General features: G+C 39.8%; 1 protein-coding gene across 3 annotated transcripts in view; it reads right to left on the minus strand.

Moving 5' to 3' along the window:
• prdm5 (PR domain containing 5) overlaps positions 1–3,186 on the minus strand; it is a 47,034-nt gene extending 43,848 nt beyond the window's left edge. For 2 of the 3 annotated variants that reach the window (XR_004847068.2, XM_023266957.3), the window contains exons 1-2: positions 2,933–3,185; positions 376–459 (exon numbers count right to left, since the gene is read on the minus strand). Coding sequence is in view for 2 of the 3 variants with exons in the window: in XM_023266957.3 (XP_023122725.1) it covers positions 376–459; positions 2,933–3,031 (183 nt within the window). In the remaining variant the exon portion in view is untranslated. Of the gene's footprint in view, positions 1–375; positions 460–2,932 lie in introns of all 3 variants that reach the window. The other variant, XM_055004095.1, reaches the window with a different exon arrangement.
• Positions 3,187–14,132: the final 10,946 nt, after the last annotated feature.

The raw sequence follows: 14,132 nt of genomic DNA on the forward strand, positions 1-14,132 counted from the left end.
AAGAAAATAATCAACATGCTAATTCACAATAAAAATATTCATTAGTTGTAGTCCTGCTAGCAACTATAGCTGTCAGATAATGTAGGCTAGTGTACCATAGAATACAGTGTGTCACTCAGTGAAATGGTGGATTACAAGTAGAAAGTAGCATGAAAAGGAAATATTCAAGTACTTACATACAGGGCTTCTGGTCAACAGAGTATCTAATATATCTAATGTGCTATCATGAGGTGGATTCTCAACTAAATACTGATAAAAGTCAAATGTAAGTGATTCCTGCCAAACTCATTCAAAGTCAATACTATCATTCGGTACTGTTGTAAACGCATGTACACTGAGATGTGTAAAACTAATGCAGGTCGTGTGCGTATTCACCTCCCACATCAGCCTGGTGTCCGAGCCTTCATCCAGCTCACTAGGCAGCTTTTTCTCACCTGCAAAGGGACCAAACTTTTCTCCCTTTAAAACAAACAGAAATATCAAACAAAGTGGCCGAATTATATTAAAACACAGTACATGCTAGGGCTGAACAATTAATTGATTTCTATTCAAAATCACAGTTTCAAGCAATACAATCCACAAATTTAAAACATTGCATCGAAACACACTAGGTGTGGCTAATGCTATAACTCAATTTTCACTATTCAGAGATGACTGAAGCTTTCAGAGGTTATTTATGTCGGCCCATTGATCAATGTATACCACTTGGTTCAGGCTCACACTGTGGTTTGACTCATAAGCCTGGGCTTGTTATTTAATAGTAGGGCTGCACAGTATATCATTTCAGCGTCAGCATTGCGATGTGCACACACATAATAGTCACATTAGCGATAATCGTCACAGCTCAATGCGAAGTAAGGCAAATTAACACAAACACATCATGTTACAACGGGTTTTGCTGATTGACAGAAAAAGAAAACTTGCACAGTTCTTATTTTCTATGACTAATCTACAAGAGAAATCTGTCTAACAGAAATTAATCAATTCAGATGTAAGGGCTCTTGGATACATTGGAGTATTTTTTTTTGTACAATATTTACAAGACATGAAGCTTGCTTGCTCTGACACGGCTGTAAAACGGCTTGTCATATGCAGTTACAGTTGCAGTGGCATAATATCTTTGAAAAGTCAGCCGCCTCCGACTTTCCATAGCTTCTGATGCAACTACAAATATCTGCAATATCACTTCACAAACTTAAAACTCTGATTCAAGATATCCATCCATCCTCTATACACAGCTTTGGAGGATTGGACGCTATCCAAGCTGACTCAGGGTGACGGACACCCTGGACAAGTCACCACAGGGCCAACACACAAAGACAGACAACCAAACACTCACACCTACGGACAATTTAGAATCATCCACTAACCTCAGCTTTGACACATATGCACAGGAGAGCATGCAGACTCCACACAGAATTCGAACCTATGATCTTCTAGCTGTGAGGCGACAGTGCTAGCCATAGCACGTCATTCACGACAACAAGAACACCATTGTGTGTAATGGCCCTTTCAGACACAATACAGTTCAATGCACTGCTTAAGGGAGCGCCTCAGAGAACAGAGCATAATAGGCAAAATAAGGCAAGTTTTCAAAACTTCTAGGTCAACTCATCCTTTCAAACAGGAAGCTCCCAGTTGCTCCCAGAAGATGCATCATTTCTATCGGCTGGGCAGGCATATGTTACAGTTGCAGGAAACCATTGTTGAGCAGCACAAGCCATTGAAATAATGAAACAGGTAATGAAATAGGTATCTCAAACTGGAATTATGAATAGTCAGAATTAAACAGCAGGTATCTTGAACTAGAACTGAAACTAGTCAGAATTAAACAGCAGGTATCTCAAACTGGAGTAATGACTCATCAGAATTAAAGAGTAGGTACATCAAACTGGAATTATGGCTAGTCAGAATTCAACAGCAGGTATCCAGAACAGTAGGTATCTGGAACTGTAATTAGGATTAGTCACAATTAAACAGTAGGTATCTTCAACTGGAATAACGACTTGTCAGAATGGAACAGTAGGCATCTCAAACTGGAATAATGATTAGTCAGAATTGAGCAGTAGGTATTTTGAACTGGAATTCTGATTAGTCACCATGAAACAGCAGGTATCTTGAACTAGAATTATGAATAGTCAGAATTAAACAGCAGGTATCTCAAACTGGAACAAACACTAGTCAGAATTAAACAGCCAGTATCCTGAACAGGAATAATGACTAGTCAGAAATAAACAGGAGGTACCTTGAACTGAAACTACATATAGCTGCGTCTGAAATACAGATATATGCAAATCAAGTGTAGGTATATGTACAGAGCAACCTCGTGATTTGTCGTGGAAGACATGATTTGACATGTTGTTTTTGACCAGGAAAACTGAATTTTGACTATCTGCTATACATCCAGTCTAGTTACACGTCAGACAGGTTTTCCATGCAAGCCTCCTGTTTGATGTGACATGTGAACGCATCACTTAGTCCAGCACATCTACTGCGACCCTCAGATCAGGGGGCGTGGTCACACTGTGTTCCTCATGTTGCCTTCACGTTCATCCTCTCACCACACATTTGCATGACAATACATCCCTCTTGACACACAAACCCGCCAGCACATTTCACAGCTCCACGCCTCCTCGACACGTCTGACTACAAACTGGGGGGGAAATGGGCTCAGTTTTGCAGAATATAAAGTTGAAATGTGGATGAAATATGAGTGCAGACCTGCGAGCTGAGCGACCCTCTGTGAGCCTGAGTTACTGTAGCTACGTGGCACTTCACGTCAGAGCCTCGTTCACTGAGACTCTGACAGCGACTGTAGGAATGTGTAAGAAAACCAAGCAACACCGCCGAGAACCTCCTAAGAAAGTAACACAAAACCGTTTCCGTCGTGTAAACTCAGTTACAAAGTTGGCCGCGGTGAGAAACTACAAACCTTTTTCACTCGCCTCGCCGTGTAAAGACCGATTCCATCCTGGACCTTGGACGATTTCAGAGAAAATCTGTCTGGCACGTACATACCCAACATTGTCATCACTCGGAAACGTTTCCCGCAGTGACAGTGAGTTTTCTAGCGGATATGTCAGCGGTGGTGGACGGACATGGTCAGTGTGAATTTGGAGCAGATAGTTTCTCCGTGAAGGTCCAGGTTGAACTTCTGAGTCTCCTGCTGCAGGAAGGCAACGCTGCGTCCTGATTGGTCCAAAGTTTGTAACCAGAAGCTACCTTTGCTGTCGTACAACACGCTGCTCGTTCATTCAGACCCACAGACACTGCAGACACTGTACTAACATTACCCACTTTTATTCAAGTACACTTTACAGTAAGAAACGCAAACTTTAAGGTGTTATTTAAGAGTAGTATATATATATGTATAGATAATATTTAGCTTACTTATAAGTTGTAAATTTTCTCTATAAATGCAATCCATGTATACACGTGTACAGTAGGCAGGAAAGCCTGTAGTGTTGGCGGATTTTTTGAACAAATAATCCTTATGGATAATTCCTCTTGTTCCCCATTGTAAAACAGCTGTTGGATATGAAAAATAAGTTGCAATAAGGTGTGATGTTTATGGTTCTGCACCAAGATTTTCCCTCACTTAATAAATCTTAACCAGCTATTTGTTCTGAAAAATAATGAGTAATGTTTATTATGGTTGTGCACCATTTTAACTAAAGCTTTTCCCTTTTAAAAACCGCTCTGAGATGAAAAACCTTAATATACATTCAACACATTATTTTCATGTCATCATTTTTGGCATTAAAATGCGTAATGCTTTCATGTCTGTGTGAATTTTTTTAAAAATCATTTCAAATTTATTATTTTTCAGTTTTATCTATGTTTTATTGTTATTTCATTCTTGTCTTATTGTTGTTTTTAATCCCTTTGTGAAGCACTTGTACCATTGATTTGAAAATTGCTATATAAGCAAGGCTTATTATTAATATAGTTTTTTACATGACATCTTTGTCTTGAACTCCAGCTTCCACATAAATGAAGAGAGAAGTGCAAACGTAAAATTTTAACTGCCAAAAAGACACGGAGTAAAAGTAGAAAACAGCAAAAAATTAGAAAGCAACATCCAAGTATCCCAGAACTGTACTCAAGCAGGCTATACCCGAACAAACAGTTTTACCTATGTAATGTATACACAAATGCTAACAGGGTAACAAAAAGTATAATGCAGAATGAGCTGGCTAGCTGAGACCACCCAAAGTGTTGTTGGGGCAGCTGTTCGATCAGTTTTTAGTGGTGGAAATGATGCTGTGACATTTTAATATTCTGTTTATCCATCCGGTATTCACTATGTGACAAAGTACTTTAGAACGGGTTAAATATACACACATGAAACCATTTTACACAAAAAAGTGCCACATTTAGAGCCTCTGATAAGCTACAGCAAAATGAAGATTACTAAATAATATATGGGACAGTGATTCCCACTGTGACACATCCACATGTTACTGTAAAATCTCCATTAGAGAAGCTCTAATGCAGTTTGTGTGTCGAGTGTAGAAAATGGATGTGCCAGTGTGATCATCACTGCAAACACTCCCCATTAATACTTGCAGGTTATTGCACAGGAAATTGTTGCACTACACTAAACACATGCATTTCACACAGCTCAGGAAAAAAAAACCCACTTGCCATCAATCTCCCCATTCACCATTAACCTAAAAAAAAAAACCAAAAACGCAGAATATTGTGATGTTCTGTGTGCTTTGGCTTGAACTGATCTGTTCTGTAATTCAGAAACCGCACTGTACCAACAAACAGTAGAGCAGAGGTCTGACAGACCCTGTCAGCCTGAAACAGTCCTCTCAGCAGGCCAGAAACCACAATTTACCAACAACTGGAGGCGGCTGGGACAGATGGTTCATCTGGCCTGAGGCCGGCTGTTCAGCAACCCTCAGGATGACACATAAATCAAGACTTAATGGCAAATAAAAACCAGGAAGTAGGTGGTGTTGTTCCAGTAATGACGACTGCTACCTTGTTGATTATTTTCTTAATACTTTTGTTAAAACATTTGTTCATTACTATTATAAAAACAAATACTAAGCAGTGTTCTGCCTATTTGTTTTAAATGTTTTCTGTTCCATATCATGATGAGAGGATATTTTGATTCTTTTCATTAGATTTATTATTATTGTGGGTTAAAGATGGAAATTGTGATTCTGAAGAGACACTGTTGATATTTAGCTAGTTAGTATATTTAGATAGTTTGCATGTGCCAGATTAAAACGGGATTCATGGTTCCCACATGACTCATGAAGACTTTGAAAGCAGACAGAGGATGTGCACGCAATTCTGTTCATGCTACTAATAGGTTCGGTCTGCTGTAGTGAGTCGTAAGTCGTATTGTCCCTTATATTAAACATGAAAACATGTGGATCCTGTGGATGTTTCAGACAGACTGGGATTTTATACTATTTACAGGATGCAGCAGCTCGTTGCTGATAGGACTGTTGCACCGTATCGATTATTCCTGAGGTGTCCAGAGCACAGTGATCAAACACAGCACAGGATTTCTGGAGAATTTACAAGTTTGTACGATGTTTGGGCACCATCAGTGGAAAGCCTGTTCACATCAAAGCACCTCCAATGTCTGGCAGTAACTACTTCAATTACGAACCCTTTAAATTAGGGGTGTCAACATGTGGCCCGTGGGCCAAAACCGGCCTGCTAGAGAGTCCGATCCGAACCTTTGTAATGTGTAAACATTACAGAAAAGACATTAACTGCAAATTGTGAATTTGTAAAACTATCAATTTAAAAATCATTTCTTGACCATGGCAAGTTGTTTTGATCTTAATTTTTTGTGTAATATTTTGTCGTTTTTGAGTTTTGTCTTTTTTTTGTCTGACTTTTGTCCTTTTGTTTCTCGTTCTTGTCGTTTTGTTTCCTTTTTGTCTCACTTGTGTTTTTTGTCGTATTTTTGTCATTTTGTGTTTCGCTTTATTTGTTGTTTTGTGTGTCATTTTTTTGTTTTGTGCTTTTTTGTCTTGATTGTGTTGTTATTTTGTTGTCATTTTGTTTCTTTTTTGTCATTTTTTGTCTTGTTTGTGTCATTTGTGCAATTTTTGTCTCATTTTTGTCCATTTTTTGTCGCTTTGTAAATTTTTTTGTCTAATTTTTTAACTATTTTGTTTTTTGTGTCGTTTGTCTCATTTATTGTCGTTTTGTGTCTCACTTTTGTAATGTTTTGCATTGTTTTGGTTGTTTTTTGTCTTTTTTTGACTTTTTTGTTGCTTTGATCATAAAGAGACTAAAAGTTTTGTGCCTTTTTCTAAATAAACTGTGATCTGTAAATTGTAATGCACAAATGGCAAACTGAAACATAATTTTGTTGAAACTTAATTTATATTCAGGTTGTTCTTAATGTTTTGTAAAAAGATAGTTCATTAAATGTGAACATTTTCAGAATGCACTTCTTTGTACTAAAACAAAGGAAAAATCTGGAGTTGTCTGTATTCATAGGTTTTTATGTTATGCTTTTACTGGTCTGTTCCACTGGAGACCAAACTGGGCTGAATGTGGCCCCTGAATTAAGATGAGTTTGACACCCCTGCTTTAAATGAGGAAATGTAAACGTGTGGCTGATGAAGAATCTCTTCGCATAATGGTCACAAATTTTGGGCTACACAAGTACTTCTTCAGAGGGGTCCATACAGACCCTTGCAGAATTGGACAAATATTGAAATTTACGTCAAAAGGATTAATTCTCTCGCTCCTGTTGTCACTTTTTTCCTCAACAACCATCCCTTTCCGTGTGTCCTGTGCATGAGTATGAACATGCACAGGACAAGCTGGAATAATATTTTGTGGAAAGATCTGAGGCACTTTGGATGTTTCCCATTTACAAGGCCGGAACTCTGTACGAACACCAGATTTTATTTTCAGCGCACACAGAAATGACAGCAAAGTGGTCATGAGGAGATAGTCAGCGAATGTGGACATGGGAGACATGGAAGTGTTGTTGTAGTCTGTTTGTTCTGTTTTTTACTCACAACATGCACTTTTCCCAGTAGAACCAGCACTCCTGAGCTATTCCAGCACCAGTTTAACATGTGCATACCCACAAAAATGCTAATTTAAAGTGAACTGTAAGTAAAAAAGTATACATTTCAAAAGTAATCATTATCATTTCCGGAGGCTGAGAAGATGGAGTTCAAACTAGATTGTTTCAAAAAAGACGCATGACATTTCAAATTAAAAGTGTTTAAGTAATGCCAGATGATGTTTCTTTTCTCTGCTGACAGACCATTAACTCTAAACACTCAAGGATGGATGTGGCTTCACAGAAACTGCAGCTTATGAATATGCTGGTGTGAAAAAGCTGAAACTATCAGGCCACAAACAGACTTCATATTATCCCCATTATGCTCTTTTTTATCTGCCCTCACCTTGATTTGTTGACTTTCACCCTGCAGAGAGAGATTAGCATCATGTCTAATCGCTGACTGTTTGTGTATATTCTGTTAAAGAACACCTCTTCAGCAAACGTCTCCCCCTTTAATCAGCTGTGTGTCAGTGTTCTGTTGGATTTGTTTACTGTGTTTATAACTCGTGTTTATGCCAACGGCTTCCTGTTGTGTTGTGGCTCCATGCCCAACTGCTCCATGATTGGTCCAAATGACGAGCATTGGTTGACAATTACAGCAAAGACCGAATCATGATGCACATGTTTACATCAGAGTCAGTGAGCTGCTGTACTCGAGTGTCTCAGCTGCTATTTTTAAAGGGTTTTTGCTTCAGAATGGAGGTAAACACGTCCTTCAAGAGGGATTTTTTCCTCCCAGGCTACTATTGTATTTGAGATGCTCTCATCAATGGCCTGGAGTCATATTCCTGGTGGATTTCAGAGAGTTAAGCCACAGGAGAGGGTTACACTTGGGTGACAGGCCTGATCACGGCACTGAGGGGGTCTTTGTGTGTGTCCGCCCCACCCATGTCCTCCTTGGTCCATTTCTGTCCCCCCTGACCTCTCTGTCAGTGCCTTGGCCTGTCGGGGCAGGGCGATTAAATGTCACGACCCCTTTTTTTCCTCTGCGCCCTCTGAGGACCCTCCAACCCATTAACTTTCACTCAGCTTTCACTAAGATCCCAGGGTTATCCCCACCAGCTCTGATCTCCAACACCTGCACAACAGACACTCAGAGACACACTCAGACATCTTCTCTTCATGCAGGGAACTCATCAAAAGACAAGATGATAATCCAGATTGGGTCATTTTGAGATCACAAGGAACCTGTGCTGGTCTGGACAGGTCATCCTTCAGTGTTGAGAGTGGGTCTAACTGTGTGATACAAAATATTTTGCATTTGGATTGAATGAAAGTCCATCTCTGGGTGTTGATATCCTCCTATAAACTCATCATCTAAACTTTTTAAAGTTGTAGATTTTTTTCATGAATATAATCCCTTCCTACCTTAAAATGGCTTGGATGTAATTCTACACTGTCATTTCCTTTAGAATACATAGCGTATGAAGTTCCTGACTCTATCCACTCACCCCTCACCTAATCCCTGTAGCTCAAGCACACCAGCTTACCTACAATTTGGTTTAAACACTGTAAAACTACTCAAAGCTATACTATCACAAGTAACCAGAAACTGATCTTACCCTGCAAGTTGACAGGATTGGTTCTTTAGGTTTGTTTCATATGAAACTGTGGAAATCTGAATCTGTAATTTTGAGACTGTCATCAAGACACTCAAATGTCAAGGTGGTGTTAAATGCAGCTTTCGCCAATGAGGTTTCTTCAAGCATCCATAAAAAAACACCATATATACATGGTAACAGGGTAAAAAAACAAACACATTTTTTCACAAGAGAGTCTTCTAAACAATTCTAAATCCACTGCCATGCCTACAGCTCTGTAAGGCTTTACCAATGCACAGTGGTGCTACAAGCTAAATGCTAACATCAGCAAGCAGACAATAAAAATTGTAACTGTTGTCATTAGCGAAATAAGGATAAAACATTCACTTTCTTAGTCTTAGTTTAGTGTGCTGTCATGTTAATATTTGCTAATTAGAACAAAACACAAATTTAAACTGAGATTAAGATGTGCTTTGTGAGATTAGCATTTATTTGCACCCACTATAACTTTTTCCCTTAAAGAATTTTTTGGATATTTTTTTACCTAATTCAGTGTAGAGAGACAGCAAAATATATGTCAAAAAGAGTATGTGTGGCACATGCAGCAAAGGTGCAGCCAGTTGAATATCCCAACCACTTGGGATTTATAGTAATGTAACCAAAGTTGCTGCAGTTCATCCTGAGGGCGACGTGAATGTTTGAACCAAACTCCTGGCAAGCTATTATTCTTTTTTCCACTTACTTCATACAGAAAAGAAAATGTGAACTTCATGGTAGCACTGTAGGGAAATTCAGTAGAATCAAAGCTATTAGGATTCATCCTCTGGGCACCATCAATGTCTGTACGTGATTAAATGCTAATGCATCCAGCTCAGTGAGCAGTTTAAGTTGAAAAGACAGTGGTTACCCTTGAAAAGATATTCAGAATGGACTCTAAAATGAATGGTTTTTATTCTGTATTATTATCAAGATTCTAATTTTGGAGTCCACATTTAAACCACATTTCACTGTGATTTGTGAACATTTCCAACTTCTTAAATCTTAGTAGGAATCATACTGACCTTGCTATTACTAACCCACATTCTAAGCTATTGAGCTAACCAGCTGTTGCAGAGTTAAATGCATGCCACGGTGTTGTACTGCTTATATTGGAAGGGCAGGAGGCATGTTCTATCTTTGGAGTAGTCGAAGCTGTAACCCTTGCAGCAGTCAGCAAAATGTCTTATTTTGCATTAACATATACAAATGCTCCCGTTATAATGTCTTGGAAGCTTCTTGTTGGCAACACACAGGCTTTATAGTTCCATATTTATAAAATTTTTATGAAATGTGTTGTAATTATGTCTTTGTGTAACCCTACTAGTGCAAAATTGTGATCGTCAATTAAACAAATATGTGTTTTGTGATTTGTTGATGCACTTCAGCTGATTGAAAAGAGGGTGAAAAAGGTCTGAGACTAAATATTACCAAGTTTTCAACCAGAAATTAGAGCTGAAATCCCAGTTGGTGCTTACTTAGAATGTTGTAGTCTGGACAGTGGTGGACCAAACAACTAACCACTCCTGGCATACACACGGACAAAACAAAGCAATACTTGTAGGCAGTGATGCATCAAAGACTTTAAAGTCTGACATTTAATTATTTTTTTAAAACAAACCGAAACATTTGAATGATCAGCCCCATAGGATGAAGACTTTGAAGGTGAGCGTACCAGCCCTGGAACGGAGCCACTCAGTGGCTGAGCTGCCAGTAGAGTCTCTGAGGGCCAAAAGCTACAGAAACCACATTTAGGACATGCTGAAGGAAAGGATTGCACTGAAATAAATACTTTCAGAGTTTCTTTTTTTCTAAGTAAATATTTTCACTGGGGGAAAACCTCAGTTTGGCAAACATACAAATGGTTCCATACAAGATTTTCCAAATGGATGTGCGCATTTTTCTGAAATCTCCCAAACCTGATACTGTAGATTGAGGGGCCAGACCACCTTTTGTTTCATGTTTCACAAACCCCCGCAGTCCTTCACCACAACTCCCTATTTCAAGGCTGTCGCTGAATAGCCAGCAAACCATTTCCTGAAGCTCCGAGGTCACTGGATAAATGATGTTTTCATTTGACAACCCCAGGTCGCCACTGAAGGAGGGTCTTCAGAGGGAGCCTTTTGAAATTACAGTACTGATGAAGCGTGAGAAATTACAGGCACTTAGGAGTGATTTCATGCGCACAAGAGAGCAGAGGGGACCACCCCTATGCAACTCAGGCAAGAGGGAGCGATGGCAGCGAGTGCACAAACACAAACACACACATGAGCATGCGACTAATGCATATACAAATCTACACCCACACACATGCAAATCTCATTCAAGTGCAGATATATCAGCACCACACTTCATCCTCAGATGTGTAGCATCTAATCTGATTGTAATACTGACCTTACAGTGAAATATACAGCAGAATTCAATGAGCCAGTCGCTGCATTTTTTTCACTGCTTGAGTTATCCATTTGGAGATCGTCTGGGACGAGCAATGCCCCAGGGCCGCTGGTCCCTCTCCACCCTTCCTGGGAATGGGCTCTCGGTCGGGATGGGTTTGGAGTGAAGCCTCAGATTTTTTGCCTGGCCCTCTGCTAAATCAGAGCTATGTAGAGCTGGTTTGGACCTGAGCCTCAGTAATGATCTATCCCCGGAGCCGCTGAAGTGGAATCATTTTCATCATGGTCTTCTCCTCTTTACTTTCCTGCCGGGGCTCCCTCTCTGTGTGTGAGATATCAAAGCTTCGTAATTTCATTTCTCACTGTTTACTTTGGAGATTTCTGAGACACTGCACCAGTGTGAAGCTGAATCATTTAATTTAACCAACCCTCCAGTATAGTACTGACCCCATACATGGCAGGAGCCCTTCATTCAGACCTTTGTACACACAAACAGTGTTTCCCAGCTTTTCTCGGCCACAGAAGTCACACTCAAAGCCCTCCCAGCGTGTCCGTCTGTTTGCTGTCTGTCTCTGTTTGGATTCTGCTCGAGCCTCTGCTCTCTTTTCACGATCTCTGTCCAAAGTGTCACTCAGCTCTAAGTTGAGCAGCAAATGCATTCACACACACATACACCAAACACACTCACAAATGCCAACTCCTAAAGCCCTCATAAAGAGTGCTGTTGGGATTTCTGCTACAGATTAACTGCTGCAAGTCTATGAGGTACGTCTGTGACATCATATAGTTTCTGTAACACTTCTTCAGTTTTTTTTTCCCTCCAGTGCTCCACATTGACTTCAATGCATTAATAATATTTCTATCATTTTGGAAACTCCCTTTCTTTTTGCTTTTCTTGTTGGGAGTTGGAATATATATATACATTTTTTTTTAAACTATAAAAACAACAAAAGAAAAACTCTTCACACCCTTAACCATATGTGACGATGCCATTAGAAGGATTACAGTGTCTGACTAACAGTATGCTTCAGTCAGGATTGTGCTTCAGTATGATGATGCACTGAAAACAGAAATTAGACCCTCGGTGCAGAGGCAGGTGTATGTTTTTCATGAGTAATGAATTAAGTTTGCTAATAATGTTGACTGTGTAGACCTTATAAAGAAATTCAAACAGAATGAGAGCTGATTTCAGTGATATGTTAAGCTTGGGGGTAATATTATAAGTATTGTTTAAAAGCGAAAGGTGAAAAAATTAATACCACTCTCATATCTGCTAGTTAAATACGCAATTTAAAGCTAAGACGGCAACCATAAGGACTGTAAGCAGGGAGAAACAACTGAAATGTAAAACAACAAGCTTTAACAAGCAAGAAAAAACAAGACAACATATTCAATGGTGAGTTTCAGAGGTGCAGATAGATATTTTTAAAAAGCAAACAAAATAAACTACAGATAAATAAAATAAGCCAGCAGTTAACTACTGAACTTTACCACACTATTACCAAAGATTGTATATAAGAGACGGACAAAACCACAATGACCCATTAGTTTGCAGACTACTATTTTGAAGCCTTGACTTTGAAATTTGGCCGTTGCCATCTTGGTCTTTTAAAACTAGACATAAGAAGTGAGGGATGGATCTGACTGAGAACAGAAATAGAAACATAATTTCCTAAAAATGTTTTTCTGTTTTGCATCTGAAGAACAAGTCACTGAAAACATTAAATTGTAGACAAAATATACAACAGCAGCATCTTACCAGAAGTGTTTGTACTAAGCTAAGCTAACTAAAACACAGCTGCCTAATATCGTGTAGATCCCCTCGTGCCACCAAAACAGTTGAGATTCTTTTGGCATATAGACGCTGGTAGCATCCAGTGGTGGCATCTGGACGTTGGTAACAGATCCTCTGGCTCCTGTAGGTTGAGGCGTAAGACCTCCTTGGATCAGACTTGTGCTACTGAAACCTACAGATGCTCAATCAGGTTGGTATCTAAGGAGTGTGGAGACTGGGTCAATGCATTGGACTCGTTTTCCTGTTCCTCGAGCTGTTCCTAATCAGTTTTTGGGTTTTGTCCAGCCGTGGGAGGTCATTGCCGTCTGGGAGTGACATTGCAAAGCAGCAGGAGGGAACAGTGTTTAGTTGGTGGTACGTGTTAAAGTAACGTCCATTTGAATGCCAGAACCAAAGGTTTCCCAGCAGAACATTGAATTTTCAGTGGTTTCAATGTTGTGGTTAAGCGGTGTAGATCTTCTCATGTAATTTTCAGTAAGAAAGCCACTAAACATATTTCCCAAGATGCTTGCAGTTTATCTAATAAGATGTCTAAGATGCCTTTGAGCTCAAACTTCTAGCTCTCTACAGTATGGGGTCTATATTTGTGTTAACTGTATAAAACACCACTTAGATATTCTGACATATTAAGTTAGTCAGCCTCAGCATTGACAGCCTTGCTACAGTTGAAGCGTTACAAACAACTTCATTCATTTCAGTCATTCTGAATCTAATCTGGTGGTGTATAAAAGAAACCAAACCAGGAGTGGGATTCAGTTCTTCTGTGCACTGCTGTGATTATTCCACCACTTACCGAGGCCCTGCATGTCTGTCTCCACTCCCTGCCCTGCTCTATGTACACACATATATACAAAACTTATACATCAAAGCCCTGCACTCCTTTCTACGCAAAAGATAAACACAGGGAGCCCTGCAGATGGTTAGCGCTCAGATAGAGGTTTCTCTGTATGTTCATGTTTGCATGTGCGTTTATGAGGGGATCTCCTGAAGCATGTTGGAAAAACAGAAGTGTCAGTACATTTCTTTCCATCCCACACCTTTGGAGTTGACCAGAGAGCAGGAGGGTCTTTAACGCTTCACAGGAGATATTATTCACACGTGCAGGATAGCAGTTGAGTTGGCCAGCTTTATTGGTGGCTCTTTAAAGAGATATCCATGACTCTCTGGAAGCTTCTCCACATTATTCCAGGGCAACAGCAGGTTAATGGAAGCCAGGTGGAGCCACCCTGCGTTTCCTCCGACCAGGAGCGCTTGATTGACAGCGAGCTCCAGCGATGAATCGGAGCGCAGCTACCCAGAATCAG

The sequence above is a fragment of the Amphiprion ocellaris genome, chromosome 2 (genome assembly GCF_022539595.1).
Source record: "Amphiprion ocellaris isolate individual 3 ecotype Okinawa chromosome 2, ASM2253959v1, whole genome shotgun sequence".
NCBI lineage: Eukaryota > Metazoa > Chordata > Actinopteri > Pomacentridae > Amphiprion > Amphiprion ocellaris.